We start from the raw sequence: 17,255 nt of genomic DNA, 5'->3' as shown, positions 1-17,255 counted from the left end.
ATTGTTGCAACTATTTACACAGCGCACACAACAGAAGCACCTTTTTTGCAAGATTTCTAAATGATGCTCCGCACCTATTGGTAATAGCGTGATTATATTCTATAGCGTATAGCATTCCTCGATAAAGGGGCTATACAACAGTATAAGAATTTTTCAATTCGTACTAGTAAATTCCGTGATTAGCGCGTTCAAACAAAACAATTTCTTGAGCTTTATACTATAATACATAAAGTATAAATATAGATACTAGATAATATTTGGATGCTGTGCACAAAGAACGAATCGAGCGTGAAGCTGACCGGAGACATGAGAAATATTAAACGACAGTTGGATTAAATCCCTAACATCATGTACGTAGTACACCTGCGAGGTAAATCTGGTGCGTTCATGAACTGCCCTACTCATGAATTGATCCCAAGACTGGGACATCGTGGGAATGAGCCACGGAGTGTGTAGTGTGTACTCTGTGTTTCACCAAGGCGATGATTGAAATATTTGTGTTGAAAATTAACGCAGTTTATTTTGGCATCAAATAGCCATTATCTTACAAACTGTGTTATGTAACAATTAATAGAGTAATACAATAGACCTACTGCAGTGAGCCTAAAAGTTAATATTTTAGATTAATTACTTATTACTAATTTGGAACTTTAACATCTATTTATTTATTGTTTCGGATTACCAGTAGATGGTGCACAGTAACAATACAAGCGAAAAAAAAAACAAACAAATACGCAAACAACATTAGTTAAATTATGTGCTCTTCAAGTAGGCAACCACAACTTACATGTATTAGCTTACACCACTAAATAGTTTACTATATATTTATATCGTCGAGTAGTAAATATAGTTCTATATTTTATTACAAAATCTTATTATTATGTGTGTAAAACTCGGCTCGTAGTCATCGATTGTTGTAATTTTAATTTAAAACCTTTGAGGGTGAAGTTTAAAAATGTCTATGCTAGAAAAACTGTATATGTGCCGGTGGAACAGTCTAAAAACAAGTTATGCGTGTATATTTTAAGAATTCGTGGAGGTAAAAGAGGCAACGTACACTTCACGTGGTATTTACATTGTAGTGGGTACATCGGTACGAGATACATAATAATAATAAAAATAATATCAGCCCTGTATTATATACTTGCCCACTGCTGAGCACGGGCCTCCTCTACTACTGAGAGGGATTAGGCCTTAGTCCACCACGTGGATTGGTAGACTTACACACACATTCGAAATTCCTAGAGAACTTCTCAGATGTGCAGGTTTCCTCACGATGTTTTCCTTCACCGTTAAAGCGAACGATAAAATCACAAAGAATACACACATGATTTTTAGAAAAGTCAGAGGTGTGTGCCATTAGGATTTGAACCTGCGGACATTCGTTTCGGCAGTCCGTTCCACAACCAACTAGGCTATCGCCGCTTTTTACAGAGATACATACCTAGCTATTATTAGACAATTAGTAGGTACTTTGGGAACATCCGCGGAAACACACTCATAACATTAAACGGCTTATCGATTGAAACGTAATGTATGCTTCCAGCAAACACGCCTCGTAAACTATGGCAAGGAAATTAACGGTGAGCAGTACGTGTGTGATGTTTGCCGAATCTCGACGCCAGTGCGCACTGGGTCGTAGTACGCGAAAATGTTTAACGCAATAGAAATTATAACCAAACTGAATTAAAAATATGGATGGATTTTATTGAGAGGGTGATAACTGAAGAGTCGGAGGTGGCCCGCGCTCTGATGATGTACTTATCTTGCCAGTATCATTGGGAACGGAATAACCTGCCTCGTTATTTACTATGACAGAAGCATGCACACAGCTACAAACTTTTATCTGTTCAACTTGGCAATATCAGATTTTATAGTCTCCTTCGCAATATTCTTAGAAGTGAACGAACTGACACTTCCTTCAACAAAGCCTCCCCATTTTAATTTAGGAAGGATGGCGTGCAAAACTCATTTTATAGTGGTAGCAGCTCTTTGGAATAATAGTATATTAATTCTAACAGCGCTAGCTATAGAAAGGTACGTAGCGATCTGCTACCCTTTGCTTTTAAAGACGAAGTCAGTGTGGCGGAGAGTGACGAAGATAATCGTGGTGATATGGATCATAGCGATCATGGAGACCATACCGGAGTTGTGGACATCAGATCTGTTAACTACGTCGAAGTACTCACTGTGTACCATGGTACCGACGCCATACGCGAAAACAACAAATGGTGTGATGGCAGTGCTCACGTTTATTTTACCGTTGAGTATCATGACTTTTGTGTACTCGATGATCGCGTGGGAGCTGCGAACCTCGCAGAAGTGTCGGCCACACGATAATGTTTTCAATCAACGCAACAACAGAAGGAAAGTTAATAAGCTTATTGGTAAGTTTTTAAAGTAAAAATCTGAATCGCGAAGCTAAATAAAGTATCTGCAGTAACGAGTAATGTGACAAATGTTTTTTATTTAACAAAATTGTGGTCAGCAATTTAAAATGGTTTTAGGATAATTGTTAATAATTGCAATACAAGGTTAGGGCATCATATAATTGCTTTCAATTTATCCCGATAAATATTATGCTGTTGAGTTGTAATTAAATAGTATGTTTGTTATTCGGCAGGGGGCATTAGTGGAAATGCTAACGAAAAGGATTAATTGATAGATTACCAAAGGTTCAGAATAATTTAAGAATTGCTATAGTTTTAAAACAATGTGTAATGCGCAATTTAAACCACATTGAGCAAAATGTTGGTAGTCATGTGGTCGAAATTTGACAGTCCAATGTGGTATAAATATTTCTAACACATATAACATACTATTTTTTTTTCTATACTGTTTTATCTAAACAACTATTCTAACAATTTTATTTAAACTAGGCTCTACAATATGACATTTTTACGCAAGTTTTATCTTATCGCAATTTAGATATGTTGTTCATTAAAATAAAACTATTTTCAGATTTTATCGTGGTTTTTATATTAAAATTTTCTCCCGACGTTTCAAAGACTGCAGCTCTCATTGTCACAGGGGACTGATATGATGGTCGTCGGAAAAGTCAAAGTTACAATGTCTACCTACATTTTATAATTATAATTTTATTTAGATGTTGACTCATTAATTGAACTCACAGGGTCTTGAAGTCTGGCAGCCGGTCTTTTGAGTTCCGATATAATTAAATGTAGAACAGGATTCGAGGCTTGTGCAAGCCTCTAACCATCTTCTCTAATGAAATTCGGATGTTTTTTTTAATTTGAATAGCCTCGCGAAACATCCTTAGGTAGGAATGGTGTTCTTTGATAAGGATTTGCGGCTTGTCTAGCCGCAGATAATGATTGAGCTTTCTTGAGAGTGTTAAGTACTACAGACTTCGTAGAGCGTCAGTGTTTCACGTCAGCTATGTATTCTTTTACGCGGGCTCTTGTACTCATTTTTATTTGACCGATATAAAGAAGCCACAGTTGCAATCTATCTTGTATACGCCCGATTCTTGCAAATGTATATGTAACTTAAAAGATAGTTAAAAATCTACTAATCTTGTAGGCGGCTTAAAATATGTTTTGATGGAAAGACGCTTTAGGATATAGGCAATCTTGTCGGTGACTCCTCTTACATATGGTAATATAATCAAAACACGTTCAACTTGGAGCTCGTTGTCTCGCAGTACTTGCTTGACATATTGCAACCAGTTGTTTCTCGTCATAGATTCCTTAGGCTCTCTGGAACAATGATTTGCCCATGGTTACTAACTTTTTTAGGTGGTGTTGGGATTCACTATTCAAAACCACCGTTTAGATGTCCTTATCAGTATGAGTCTGTTTCCGATACGCAGTACAACTTAAGGTCTGATCAGGATTATGGATGACTAAAACATCTAAGAAGGCATGAGATTTATTGTTTTAACTCTTATTATTGTTGGAATTGGTTATTTAAAAATGCAGTTACTTTTATATTGATATTGTAACTTTGACTTTTCGGACGCCCAACACCGCAATCTGTCCCAAGAGTGATCATGAAGGCTGCAAAGTCTTCGAAACGGCGGGAAAAAATTATAATATATAACCGCGAACATATCCGAAAAATAATTTAATTGCAGACTAACATTCGTGTAAGAATAAGAAATCATTTTGCTTCACTGTTCGGCAAGCAATAGTTAGCAAGGAATACTTACGTAATTTTGGAAAGTCAGTTCCGTGAACTTGGATTTTGAGCCTGCGATTTCATAGCGTCTTAATTACAGTTGCCCTTTCTTTGAATATATAGATTTAAGTATTTTAATATTATAATAATTTTCAATAAAATTTGCAATTTCAGTAGCTTTAACGCTGGGATTTTTGATCTCCTGGCTGCCCTTCTTCTCTTTAAGAATGTCGTTGTTCATCTACGACATCACGCATATTGTCAACATGGAGAAGGTACGTACTACATATATTTTATCAAAGTTTGTTTTATTTTCGCAATCAAATATAAAATACTATTATATAAAGATGAAGAGTTTGTTTGTTTGAACGCTCTAATCTCAGAAACTACTAGTTCAAATTAAAAACATATTTTGGTATTGGATACTTAGTCCATTTATCAAAGAAATCTATATAAGATGATAATAGTCATAGCATGATTTTATATATTGGAGCAGAGTATCAATGAAAATGTTGTAAAAATTAACCCGAGAAATAGCGGGATTTTTATCTGGGACAAACTCTTTCACGCGGGTGGAGCCGCGAACAAGTACTAGCAATATATACAACTGAAGTATGATTAATAGCGATTAAGGGTCATTTCTATTTTTTATCTTCTGCACAATAATTAACCTTTGTTTCAGTGGTGGCGTATTGGCTTTAATCTCACCTTATTCAACAGCTGGTTCAGCACGGTACTGAACCCACTGCTATTCAGTCTCATGTCGACGAAGTTTAGAAGATCATTGCGAGTAAGTCTTCTACATTTCGAATACTCATACATACTAGGTCAACACTCAGTCAGACTGACAAATCAGCCTATTTATCACACGTATCTGTCATTATTATTGCCATCTTTCTATTATCTAAGACGTAGCGCAATTCTATCAACCATGGGATACTACACTATTCATTTAACAACTGTCACGTTCAATGATTTTGTAATGTTCCTCAGTATCCGCCTGCGTGGTACGTACTTAACCAGCTCTGCTCAAACGCTAGTAATGGCAATTACACAAAACATGTCGAATATAAGGCTAAGCAATATTTTAGTTAATAATGGTCATTCTGTTCTTTACAGTTATTTTGGAAGAAAAAAATCAAGAGAGAATCGGAAGTAATTCGACCGTGCAACAGATCTGCGAAACTATGTGCTACAAGCGATGATATATAATATTATAATAGAGATATAATTTATTTACGATATACGATTTAATATTTATTGGTGTAACAAATATTTCTCGTCAAAAATAGAAGAAACAGCTATTGGGATGTGTTCATGGCCACGCATAAAACATTGTTTACTATTTAGTTGTAAGCCATACATAAATCTCAATATAGATTTTTGATTCGTTGGAATTTGCCACTCAGTTGGCCTGATTCAAAGATGAGTTGTAAATATTTTAGTAATAAGAGCCAATCTAAACAAAGAGATAGCGCGGCAAGGCGGTTCAATAAGCATATTTGTAACATGGAAGAAACTGTAGGGCTTAATTCGTCAAAAATAGATAAGGTTTGTCATAGTAATTTAGTTTTATAAAGTTTATATTTTAATAACTTATCTTCTTTTTAAACAAGGTATTACATGCGGGTTTATCTCAAAATTAGTCTTTATTAAAAATATTATACAATGTTCAAGTTTCTATATATATCCAAAACTATTTGCTTCGTTTCTATTTTGACAAAACAACATGTTATAGCTTTACAGAACTAGGATGGGAGTTGAGTTGCGACTTGCGTGTTGGTAGACTTCATACACCCTCAAAATGCCTATAGAAAATATCTCAGATATGCAGGTTTCCTCACGGTGTTTACCTTTACCGTTGAAGCAAGTAATAATTCACAAAGAATACACATAATTTTAAAAAAGTCAGAGGTGTGTGGCCTTGAGTTTTGAACCTGTGGACATTCATCCGGGAGTCCGTTTCAACCTCAACTAGGCTATTACTACTTACTAGGTTATCACCGGACATCCAATTAATATAATGAAATATGACGCGTCAAGGTAATCTTCTTACCTTGACGATACATATACCGTAATTACCGTGTACATGGAGACACTGCTCTCATTGTAAGTGGCGTCCAGATAAAATTTCGACTGAAAAGAGATGAACACAATTATACTTTGTTTAGACCGTCTGGGTAGGTACCACCGCAATATCTATTTCTACCGCCAAGCAGCAGTGTTTAGTCACTGTTGTGTTCCCGTTTGAAGGGAGCTTACTAGCCAGTGTAACTACTGGACATAATAAGAATTATCATCTCATGTCTTAAGATGGCGAGTGCGGTGTCGTAGCACTAACCATCAAGCGAATGGCAAGCTCGTCTCGTCATTCAAAGCAATCAAAAAAACCTCGATATATAAGAGCTCATCGTGAAAGCCCCACACATGGGCATTCCGTCAGCAGCGCCTCAACGCGTTTTCGCTCTTATAAACATGTGTATATTTATGTTACTGAAACATTCGGCTAATGAATTGCTTTACATCTATTCAAAGATGATTTACGTTTTTGATGGGCAACGCAGATTTTGTTTAACAGTTCTTTTTAAATAACTTGATGTAAGAGCAGTGGGGTCTGGGTAATGTTGACAGACCAGTTTATTTCTCGCCAGTCGACACCATTAAGAAGGGACTTTTGAAACCGGATTTATACAGGCTGATCTCGGAGCCAAGCGTCGATTAGGGCTGCCATTGACGTGAGTCACTATAACGAGCTGTACACTTTGTGTTCAGGGGTCGCTAAATACTACCAGCATTTAAAGGAAGCACACCATCTATGCGGTAGCATATTGCCGCCATTTCGTAGTAAAAGTAAATAAACTGTCTGATATTAAATAAATATATTTTTTTATCTTGTGTACAATGTCTCTCCCTGAATCCAGTAGCGATATTTTCACGGTCGTATATAGCCACAGCTGTTTAAATTTTAAGCCTGATTGTTTTAAAAAATGTATTGCTAAGATTGTGTGTTTAGTCATGGGCGTCATGGGTATGTAGAAGAATAAATTTACCGAAATCTGTTTGTGTTTCGCAAAAGATACCGTTATCATAAGCGTATTTGTAAATCTTTGATTATTTGGAACCAGATGTACACAAACATAGATAGGCTACACTTAATCACATAATAAATGAAGTCCAAAGTTTAATACTGGATTGCAAAAAACTTGTAGATAATGATTTCTTATGTTTACGCGAATGTTTCATATCGAAATATATTTACGGATTTTATAGCGCTGTTATGACTATTGAAATTAAAAAACACATCCGAATTTTAATAGAGATCGTTGGAAGTTTGCACAAGCCCCCAGGATCCCAATCCTGTTCTACATTCAATTAAATCAGAACCCAAAAACCGGCTGCCAGACTTCAAGACAATGAGCTCATTCGTCGCAAATCGAACCGACAATAGCTAAAAATTTTAAATTTTGTATGATTGTAAACTGTGGGTAGATATTGTAACTTTGAATTTCTCGGATGACCAACACCTCAGTCCGTCCTGTAACCACGAAGGCTGCAGACTTCGAAATGCCGGGAAAAATTATGACTCACAAAAAACCGCATAAGTATATCGCGTTCCGGGTTCAGCCTGTGTATAACCGGTCACCAAACATACTGAAATAATTGTGTCGCCTGGCGAGGGATAATAGTCTCTCGTCAATTAACATTCTATTTGGACCCTACTGCACTTACCATTAGGTGCTTAGGGACACATTTCCACGCCAGTATAAAAATAAGCACCATATTAGGAATCGTGGTGATTTATTAAAAAAAACTTAGTTATAAAAACTTCTAGACATAGAAATCAAATCGCATTAGTCCAGTTCTTTCCAATGAATTCGTAATTGGTACTTGTGTTCAACATCGGGTTTTTGGAGTTTCAGGTCTGTCATTTGATACGTAGCTCGACCAAGTTTTTTTTTAAATTTTTTTCATTGTAAGGTAAAGGAATACTCCGTGTCGAATACAATCAAATTTTTGCTACATCTTCCTTTCACGGAAGCGCACGTAGATCGGATATTTCGGTCGCAACACTAAGTCACTCAAGAATGCGACGTCTTCGTGCTTGGTCACCGGCTGCAGGTGGAACCTCCTTATCAGTCCCGACATCATCGTCTTTATTTCCAGCATAGCGAATCTCTGACCTGGAAAAAATATACTCTGAATGTATGATTTTTTTTAATGTAATGCGAGTTGCTATATTAAATTATTTTTTTCTAAAATTACTCTCAATTAGTACCTACGATTAATATAAGGCCCAGAGTTCTAAGATTGTATAGAGCGGACGTTGAGAAGATTGTCATACAATAATTTTGCGTAAATAATATCTTATTTTTTCTATTACACGGACATTTCAATTAAGACAACGACTTATTACCTATTGGTATATTGTAATAACCTTTGAGGCACAAATCTGGTCCTGATATCCGGTCTATAACTAACTCTACTGTTTAATATTTTTGCTAAGGGCTAATTTTCAATAGTGCATAGTAATAATATAATAATAATATCAGCTCTGTATTATATACTTGCCCACTGCTGAGCACGGGCCTCCTCTACTACTGAGAGGGATTAGGCCTTAGTCCACCACGCTGGCCTAGTGCGGATTGGTGGACTTCACACACCTTCGAAATTCCTACAGGGGACTTCTCAGATGTGCAGGTTTCCTCACGATGTTTTCCTTCACCGTTAAAGCGAACGATAAATTCACAAAGAATACACACATGATTTTAGAAAAGTCAGAGGTGTGTGCCCTTGGGATTTGAACCTGCGGACATTCGTCTCGGCAGTCCGTTCCACACCCAACTAGGCTATCGCCGCTTACGCATAGTGCATTAGTGCATAGTAGTATGTAAAAAGTTGTCATTTCCTCCGAAAGTAAACATATAACATATACACATATTAATTTGCAACAATGGTATTAAAAATTCAATTTAAAGGCATCATTTTGATAGTGTAGTATCCAAAAATACATAAATTGTTTTTTAAAACAATTATATATTTTTATTTTTGCATATTCGTCGTGACGTTGTGGGCTGTAAATATATGGAATGAATAGAACGAGTGCAAATATGCTGACTCAAAAAAATACATAATGAGAGGAAGAGAAAGGCGTATGCAAGAGGTATAACGCAAAGATCTTACGTGACGTTACATTTTCTCCTGAATTACCGTTACCACAAGCAGCGTTAAAGAATTTCGTTAAAAAAAATCAATATTTACCTATACAGTTTCTCGGTCCTGCGCTAAAGGGTATGTAGGCAAACGGATGACGGGTGCTCTTATTTTCTGCGAGAAACCTTTCTGGAACGAACTTCTCAGGTTCCGGATAGTACTCCTCCAATCGGTGGATGTCGAATACGTGAATATTGCATTGCGTTCCTTCTGGAACTTTGTATCCACCTAAAAGAGTTAAATTTATCATCTTTTATTGTTTGAATTTCTAGGTTAGAGAGTTCGTTATAGGTTTAGAGATCAGTTTTAGCATACCATATGTATCAACCCAAAGATTTACAAATCTTTGGCTTTGAATTTTCGAATTCAATACACTAAGTGTGAAAGGAAATTAACCAATTCCTGTTCGGCATATTATGTTGATCTAGATCCCATTGCCACTGTTTTGTTATGACATATTCCACCCACATAGGGGTGACTATCTGAGTAAAGTTTCTAGGTACCCGACTTACTATAAAAAATGTATTTTATTCTCTACCTCATAGGTATCTAAATTGTTTGTAAATTTTGTTGTGCATCACCCAACTAGGCAAAAGATGTTTTGCGTTCTTCCTTTCTAAGTTGAAAGGGCAAGAATATTTTACCGTTCACCACAAATTTACTGGTAAGTAGGTAATATTCATATCATTGTATATTAATACACCCGGCCAACGACTATGTACACAAGTTGTAAAACCTCTAACAGTCCACGTTCCTAGATGTATCGCGTTCCGGGATCAGCCTGTATATATTCCGTTTCTAAAAGGTCGGCATAATTGTGTCGATTGGCAAGGGTCAATCATTTCTCGTCAATCTATATTCTAATCCACTTCCCTTACCACCAGGTGGATAGGGTAATTAGCTGTGCCCGTAATAAATATATTAATATGTACTATACAAGATTACTGGTTCAAAGTTATCGTTTTCTTAACATGTGATCTATACAGTACGTCGAATTTAATAATGTCAGCCCTGTATCATATACTGTCCCACTGTTGGGCACGGGCCTCCTCTACTACTGAGAGGGATTAGGCCTTAGTCCACCACGCTGGCCTAGTGCGGATTGGTAGATTTCACACATCTTCGAAATTTCTATAGAGAACTTCTCGGGTATGCCGGTTTCCTCACAGTGTTTTCCTTCACCGTTAAAACAAGCGATAATGTAGAAAGAATACTAACATAATTTTTACAAAAATCAGAGGTGTGTGCCCTTGGGTTTTGAACCTGCGGACAATCGTCTCGACAGTCCGTTCCACAACCAACTAGGCTATCGCCGCTGTACGTCGAATTCGGGTTAGAAATATTATTATACATATATTTACTCACTTAAAGTGACTTCTTCGTTAAGTATCCGCGACATGAAAGGCACGCTCGGGTACAGCCTCAAGGCTTCTTTAATACAACATTCTAAGTACTTCATTTCGCTGAAATCCTCCATCGTGGGACTCCGACGGGAATCGCCGAAAATGCGCTGCATTTCCTCGTATATTAAGTCCTGCAAAATAATATAATGCAAAACTATTTAACAAAAGAAAAACGGACTCTAAAGATAACTACAATCCAAAATAATTATTAAATTGTACACACACAATCTTTTCAATTCGTGTTTTTATGTTTATAAAGAACATCATATTCTTTTTGTAGTGGTAGATGCCTGTTTAAATTGCCCTCTAAGTGAGAAACAATAACCACGCTCAATTTAAATTGGACACCGACAACTTAAAAATATTTAATATGCATATAAACATAAAAGAATTGGAACACAACAAATTCCATAAACGATCCCCATAATGATGAATAGATAAATCTTCCTCCTTGAGAATCAGTTCTACAAGGCGTCTTTCATATAAAAAGGTGGCTATAAATTGGCCACCATTTGTAATATCTGTCAAGGGTGCCATGGATCTTGGTTAAATACAGCAAACACACCGATATAATACAGGAAGATAAATTAGATGAATCACATCATCAAACACATCAATATAGACTTTAGTGTGATCGATATATTATATGTTCATTATATACTATGTTAAGAGAAAGATAAGAAGCATAGCGAACATACCTAGTCTTGCCATAAATATTGTAATAAAGAAAAAAGAAAATTGTTAACTGCAAATAACATTTATTACTTTTACAGTGTGTCAGTTTAATACATAAATATAAAACAATTAAAAATATAAAAGCTTATTCGAAGTGGTCTCCATTGGCTGCAATACAGTCCTTTAAACGATGAGGCCAGTTATCAATAGAAGCACGCACTCTTTCCATGGGAAAATTCTTCACTGCCAATCGTATAGATTGTTTTAGGGACTCAAATTATCATGGCGTTTAGAGCAAGCTGTACTCTCTAAAACTGACCACAAATCATAATCCAGCGGATTAAGATCGGGACTAGACGACGGCCAGTCTTCAGCTCTGATGAAGTCCGAAACGTTCGATTCCAACCAAGACTGCGTGGACCGAGCTTTATGACCCGGCGCCGAGTCTTGCTGGAAGGACCATACTTGGTTATTGAACATGGTGATGTTAAGGGGCTTAACTACCTTCTCAAGAATGGTATCTTGATACACTTGTGCCGATGTTTTGATACCTTTTTCACAAAAATATGGCTCAGTCACTCCTTCATAGCTAACACCCCACCAAACCATCACTGAAGTCGGATAATGTCCACGTTGCACTCTGTCGACTAATTGGGAAGCTTCCTTAGAGCTTTGAGCATAAATACGGTCATTTTGTTTGTTAAAATGTTGCTCAATTGTAAAAATTTTCTCATCCGTAAACAAAATTTTTCTGTGACCTCCCTTTGCGTACCGCTTCAGTAGTTGTTTCGATTTTACCACCCTATTCTTCTTTAAATTATCAGTTAAGAAATGGCCAGTGCGTCTCTTATAGGCTGCAAGTCCTAAGTCATCTTTTAAAATACGCGACATGGTTCTAGGTGCTATCTTCATTTCCCGAGATAAAATCTTTTGCTTTCGGACAGGATTTCTTCGAATTCTTTCCTTACTGCTTTGACCACCTTTTTCGTACGAACACTACGTGGACGGCCAGATCTTTTCTGTCACAAACAGAGGAGGTCTCATTGTACCTATTAATAGCCCGGTACACAAACATTTTACTAATACCAAGTGTATGGAGAGTTTTAAAAATTGCATTTGGCTCCATACCTACTTTGTGTAATGCTATCACAGCGATTCGGTTCTCTTTATCACCCCACACCATTTTAATATCGCAAAATATTTTACAATGTATTGGCGCCAAAATGAGAAAACACAATGAACAATCGTATAAAAATGACAGATTCGAAATTCAAATGTAATATTTTTTTATAATTAAGTGTAACAGTATTTATGGCCAGACTAAGTATTTACGTATACTTAATATTACTAATTATTACATTTATATTTTAAAAATAACAATGATGGTGACCAAAACTAAAATATAAATGTTAAAGGATACTTTTTGTTAGATAAAAGAATATAGTCACTGTTGCCTTGCCGCCATAAAAGCGAATGGCATTATAAAATTGTATGTTAGGTTATTTTTAATAAAGATGCTTATCTTTATAAATGTATATTAATTATAGTACATGCGTACATACTATAAATAAAAAACCTTCAAAAATTGCGATACGTAATATTTGAACGGCCCCTAATTCCAAGTCAAAATCTGCCATATATCTAAATAAAAATTAAATAGTATGCATAGGAAAACTTACCTGAACGTGTTGTTCATTAGCGATCCTCATGATCATAAAAGTGAGGAGCATGGAGGTGGTGTCATGGCCCTGGGGACAAATTAACTCTCCATTACTATTGCGATTTTATCATGAAGTTGTCGGTACTTAGTAAAATTACAGTTAAACAACATATTAGGGCGTGGTAATATATCTATTTTTAGTCCGCAGAAGTCGCTGACCGATATCAATAGCAATATACCTTAAATATTTATATACAATAATACAACTCAAGATATTGAAGACAATGTAATAACAAAGTATAATTGTGTATACCTATACTTCATATATCGCACTCCTAATAAAATAGTGACCTATTTCAAAATTGTTTATTTGCGGCAGTCGTCGGAAAAATAACTTTTGTTTGCTACCTTTTTTTTGAAGTTGGTATAAAATTGAGGTTATTAAAGGTAAGTAAATAATGAAACCTATAGAATGAAAAATAGGGAAAAAACTAAATTTGTCAATTTTGGAATGGGTCATTAATTTATTAAGAGTGTGAATTATGTATGTAGCTAAAGATTTTGTTTGGTTATTTGTTTTAACGCGCTAATCTCAGGAACTAGTAAACCGATTTTGATTTTTTTACTAATCGGAAGCTACAGGTTCTGCTCCTGAGTGTTGTGGCTACATTTTATCTATGAAAATATTTATCGCGGAAAAACTGTTTTCATTGGAGCGAAGTCGCGGACAAAAGCTATGTATAATATTTGTATAAGAAAAAGTTTGTATTTAGCTCAAATTTTTAGGCATGTGAAGAAAAATCTAACTATATACTTCCTTTTTAAAGTTGATAAGTAATTTTTTTTAAAGTAATTAATCCTTTTTTATGAATATAGCAGTTATGTTATAATGAAGCAGTTAATAGTTTGTATAATTCCATGGTTTAAAATGACTAATTAATATGGATATCGTAAGCTCTATTTTAGTTTGCGCGCAAAAAATATGCTTGTAATAATCAAGCGCATCCGTCAATTTATTCACACAAAGAAATATCATAATTTTAAAATCAGTTTTGTTTTATACACCTAAATAAGTAGACAACCATACGCGACTCCTTGAAAACAATCATTCCTGGAAAATATTCCATAATAATATTCAGATTTCCGTTGACCTACCTTAGAAGTCTAGGAAAATTGAATACTAGTACTCATGTAATATTCCTGTTCGATAAGCGCATAAAAGGTCAGATGATTCAGACAAATAAAGAAAGGGTCGAGGGACAGAGACAGAAAGTGGTCGAGATTTCTTGAACTTACAATCTTATATCTCTCTTTCGCATGCTGTGGAGTCTATGCCACGCGTATATGACACGTTATAAAATTAAGTTTATAATTTTATGACGAACTGTCTGATTAACGAAAATATTCTGTTACTTTACTTTACCTCAAACATGAATGTGTCTACTTCCTCCCGGATTCCGTCCTCGTCGATATTCCCCAGCTTCTCCTGCTCCAGCAACAGATCCAGCATTGCCATCCGACTTTTCTTACCGTATACTTCATCATCATCGTTAATATCAACTATTTTTCCCTGTTTCCTATACCTTCTTCTCTTGGATGATCTGCTTAGTGAAAATATGCAGGTCTTTGACTGCACGTCTCTGGATTCCCGCGACTTTGCTTAAGAAGAATGTAAAATTGGTATAAAACCAGCTTCTGGAGAATCTATAGACGACGCATTCGCCCAGCACATGGATCGCTTTCAGATATTTTTTTAATACTGTATGAATGTCTTCGTCCATGCTGGTACCCATTGAAGTTTCTAGAAAATGGAAGAGATACAATCATTGGATGAGAAGTCTTTCGTAACGACAGTTTAACATGGTTTATTTTTACTGATGGTAGATCTCTCATATGTGAGAGTCCGCCTGGTTAGATTCCACTGGAATTTCTTTTTCTGCCGCCAAGCAGCAGCGTGTAGTCACTGTTGCATTCCGGTTTGAAGGGCATAGTAGCCAATGTAACAACTGGATATAATATGACTTAACATATCATGTCCCAGGATGGCTTAACATGATGATGAGCGCGGTGGAATACCAAACAATAATTTGCAATTCAAGGTGTTGGATGGTGTTTCTACTGTTTATGGGCGGTCGTATCGCTTATCATCAGGCGAACGGCAAACTCGTCTCGTCATTCAAAGTATAAAAAATATATACTTAGCTAGGCAGCAGTTCGGCGACTCTTTTGTATCGGATTAAAAGACTAAATATATTTATTACTCAACATTAAAAAATACCATCTTAGGGTGACGAGCTTTGTTTAGTAACATACGTTATTTTGTAATTTAGACTTATGGGTGATGCTGCATTCAATTTAGTTATATAAGCTTCAGAACTATAAAACCCTTTGCTTCAAAACCTTACCGCACATAATCCTGATCGTTGATTTCATAATCAACGGCATTATTTCTGTTTTGTCCTTTTTCGTTTCCTCTTTAACCAAATTTAAGAATTCCTCCGTCTCTTCGCAGAATACTTTTGTGAATTTCTTCAGAATGTTGAAGTGGAAAGCAGGCGTCAACATTTTTCTTCGGTCGTGCCATTTTTCACCTATTTAAATACGATTGGATAAAATGTATGTACCTACTCTGACGGTAAAACTTTGACTTGAAATATATATACATAATTACTATTTGATTATATAACCTTTTGTTAACGTTTCTACGCGGTAAATATCTTTCCGAAGCAAATATAATTTGAATGAGAATATGAGATATTTGTGAACCACTACGTCTTCACAAATTGGCGCTTATAAAATTGCTGGGCAAGACTTGTGAAAGATTTATACCATTTTTAAGAGCTACCCTGATAATCATATTTGTAATTGATATGTATAAAGTCTAAAAGTCAAGACACTGAGAGGTCATTCTGCGTAGATAGGACCGACAACAGCTAAATAAAAATGTATAATTATAAAAAAAGTTTTATTTTAATGTCTAAAAGCTACTTACCCTTACTAATTAGCAATCCATCACCGAGCCACGGCTCTAAAAATATGTACGGTATTTGTTTTTCATTATAACGCGGTGAGGACAATATTGTCTGCAAATAAAAAAAGAGAATTATCATAATTGGTCTACTCTGTCAACAGCTATGCGTGGTCTAACGTAAAAAAAGATACGAGTCGTATTGAGAACCTCCTCCGTTTTTTCGTTGGTAAAAAATGAGAAAGATATTGTAATCCCAGGGTTCAAATATAATAATTCTCTTTGCCAGCGTTCCTGTCAATAGCTGCCGTGGTTTTAATTTACAGTAAGCTGCATGTTAAGAAATATAAAAACTTTATTAGTGTTAAGTGTTAAAGGATCATTTCTTTCACAATAAGTATCGCAGTCAAATATCATCAAATGTCATATACATGTTCTCTGAATTAATGGCATTGTTTATAGAAGTCGTCGCTTGTCATTAAGTTAATATTATGCTCTCGAATGCGGTTGTAAAATAAAATATGTAAAATGTAAAAAAAACCCGATAATGAGTGGAGTCTTGGTAGAATGATGACTGGTGGGAGAATATATTTATATAATATCAGCCCTGTATTACATACTGTCCCAGTGCTGGGCACGGGCCTCCTCTACTACTGAGAGGGATTAGGCCTTAGTCCACAACGCTGGCCTAATGCGGATTGATAGACTACACACACCCTTAAAATTATAATATTTATCCCTCACCAATCGACTTATTTAAGCCGGTTTTGAAGCCGGATATAGACGATGGCCATCGTGGCTCTCTTAATTTGATCATCACGCCTAGGTACCAAAATAGAGTTTACGTGGTTTCGTCGATAAAAAGTTTTGGATACTTACTTCGGCATCTTCAGGGAGTAAACGTTGACCCCTCTGATGTGGAAGCCGGTGATCTTGCTGAGTTTACCATATTTCGCGTATAGTTCACGACCATAGTTGAATAAATCGTCTGAAATGATAAATAATTGTATAACAATCCTAGGAATATGACAGTTATTACAATGGCGATAAGACATACGGTAGCATTGATGGCATTGGTATAGCGAACGGGGCCGCCGTCCAGGTCCTCAGACTTCGACGGGTCACACTCTTGCAAGGCCAAAGAAAAATTACCTTTGGTAATCAGATAAAAAGTCTTCGCAAACATTTGTCGTACAAG

The 17,255-nt window shown here is 36.0% G+C and overlaps 1 protein-coding gene and 1 pseudogene across 2 annotated transcripts; one reads left to right on the top strand and one right to left on the bottom strand.

Annotated features, from left to right (window-relative positions):
- Positions 1–1,765: 1,765 nt before the first annotated feature.
- LOC119191928 (neuromedin-U receptor 1-like) lies at positions 1,766–5,384 on the top strand (the record flags this gene model as incomplete). The annotated part of the gene is made up of 4 exons (XM_037445784.1): positions 1,766–2,387; positions 4,315–4,415; positions 4,823–4,930; positions 5,260–5,384. Coding segments are annotated over 4 exons (924 nt in total), but the record flags the coding sequence as incomplete, so codon positions are not given.
- Positions 5,385–7,921: 2,537 nt separating this feature from the next.
- LOC119191929 lies at positions 7,922–16,946 on the bottom strand (annotated as a pseudogene). Its single transcript, XR_005113558.1, has 8 exons — positions 16,937–16,946; positions 16,082–16,172; positions 15,495–15,680; positions 14,513–14,890; positions 13,109–13,177; positions 10,717–10,885; positions 9,400–9,579; positions 7,922–8,321 (listed from the first exon to the last, which is right to left on the bottom strand). The product of XR_005113558.1 is annotated as a cytochrome P450 4C1-like (transcript).
- Positions 16,947–17,255: the final 309 nt, after the last annotated feature.

The sequence above is a fragment of the Manduca sexta genome, unplaced genomic scaffold, assembly GCF_014839805.1.
Source record: "Manduca sexta isolate Smith_Timp_Sample1 unplaced genomic scaffold, JHU_Msex_v1.0 HiC_scaffold_213, whole genome shotgun sequence".
NCBI lineage: Eukaryota > Metazoa > Arthropoda > Insecta > Lepidoptera > Sphingidae > Manduca > Manduca sexta.
This window is presented reverse-complemented; position numbering and strand designations above follow the sequence as displayed.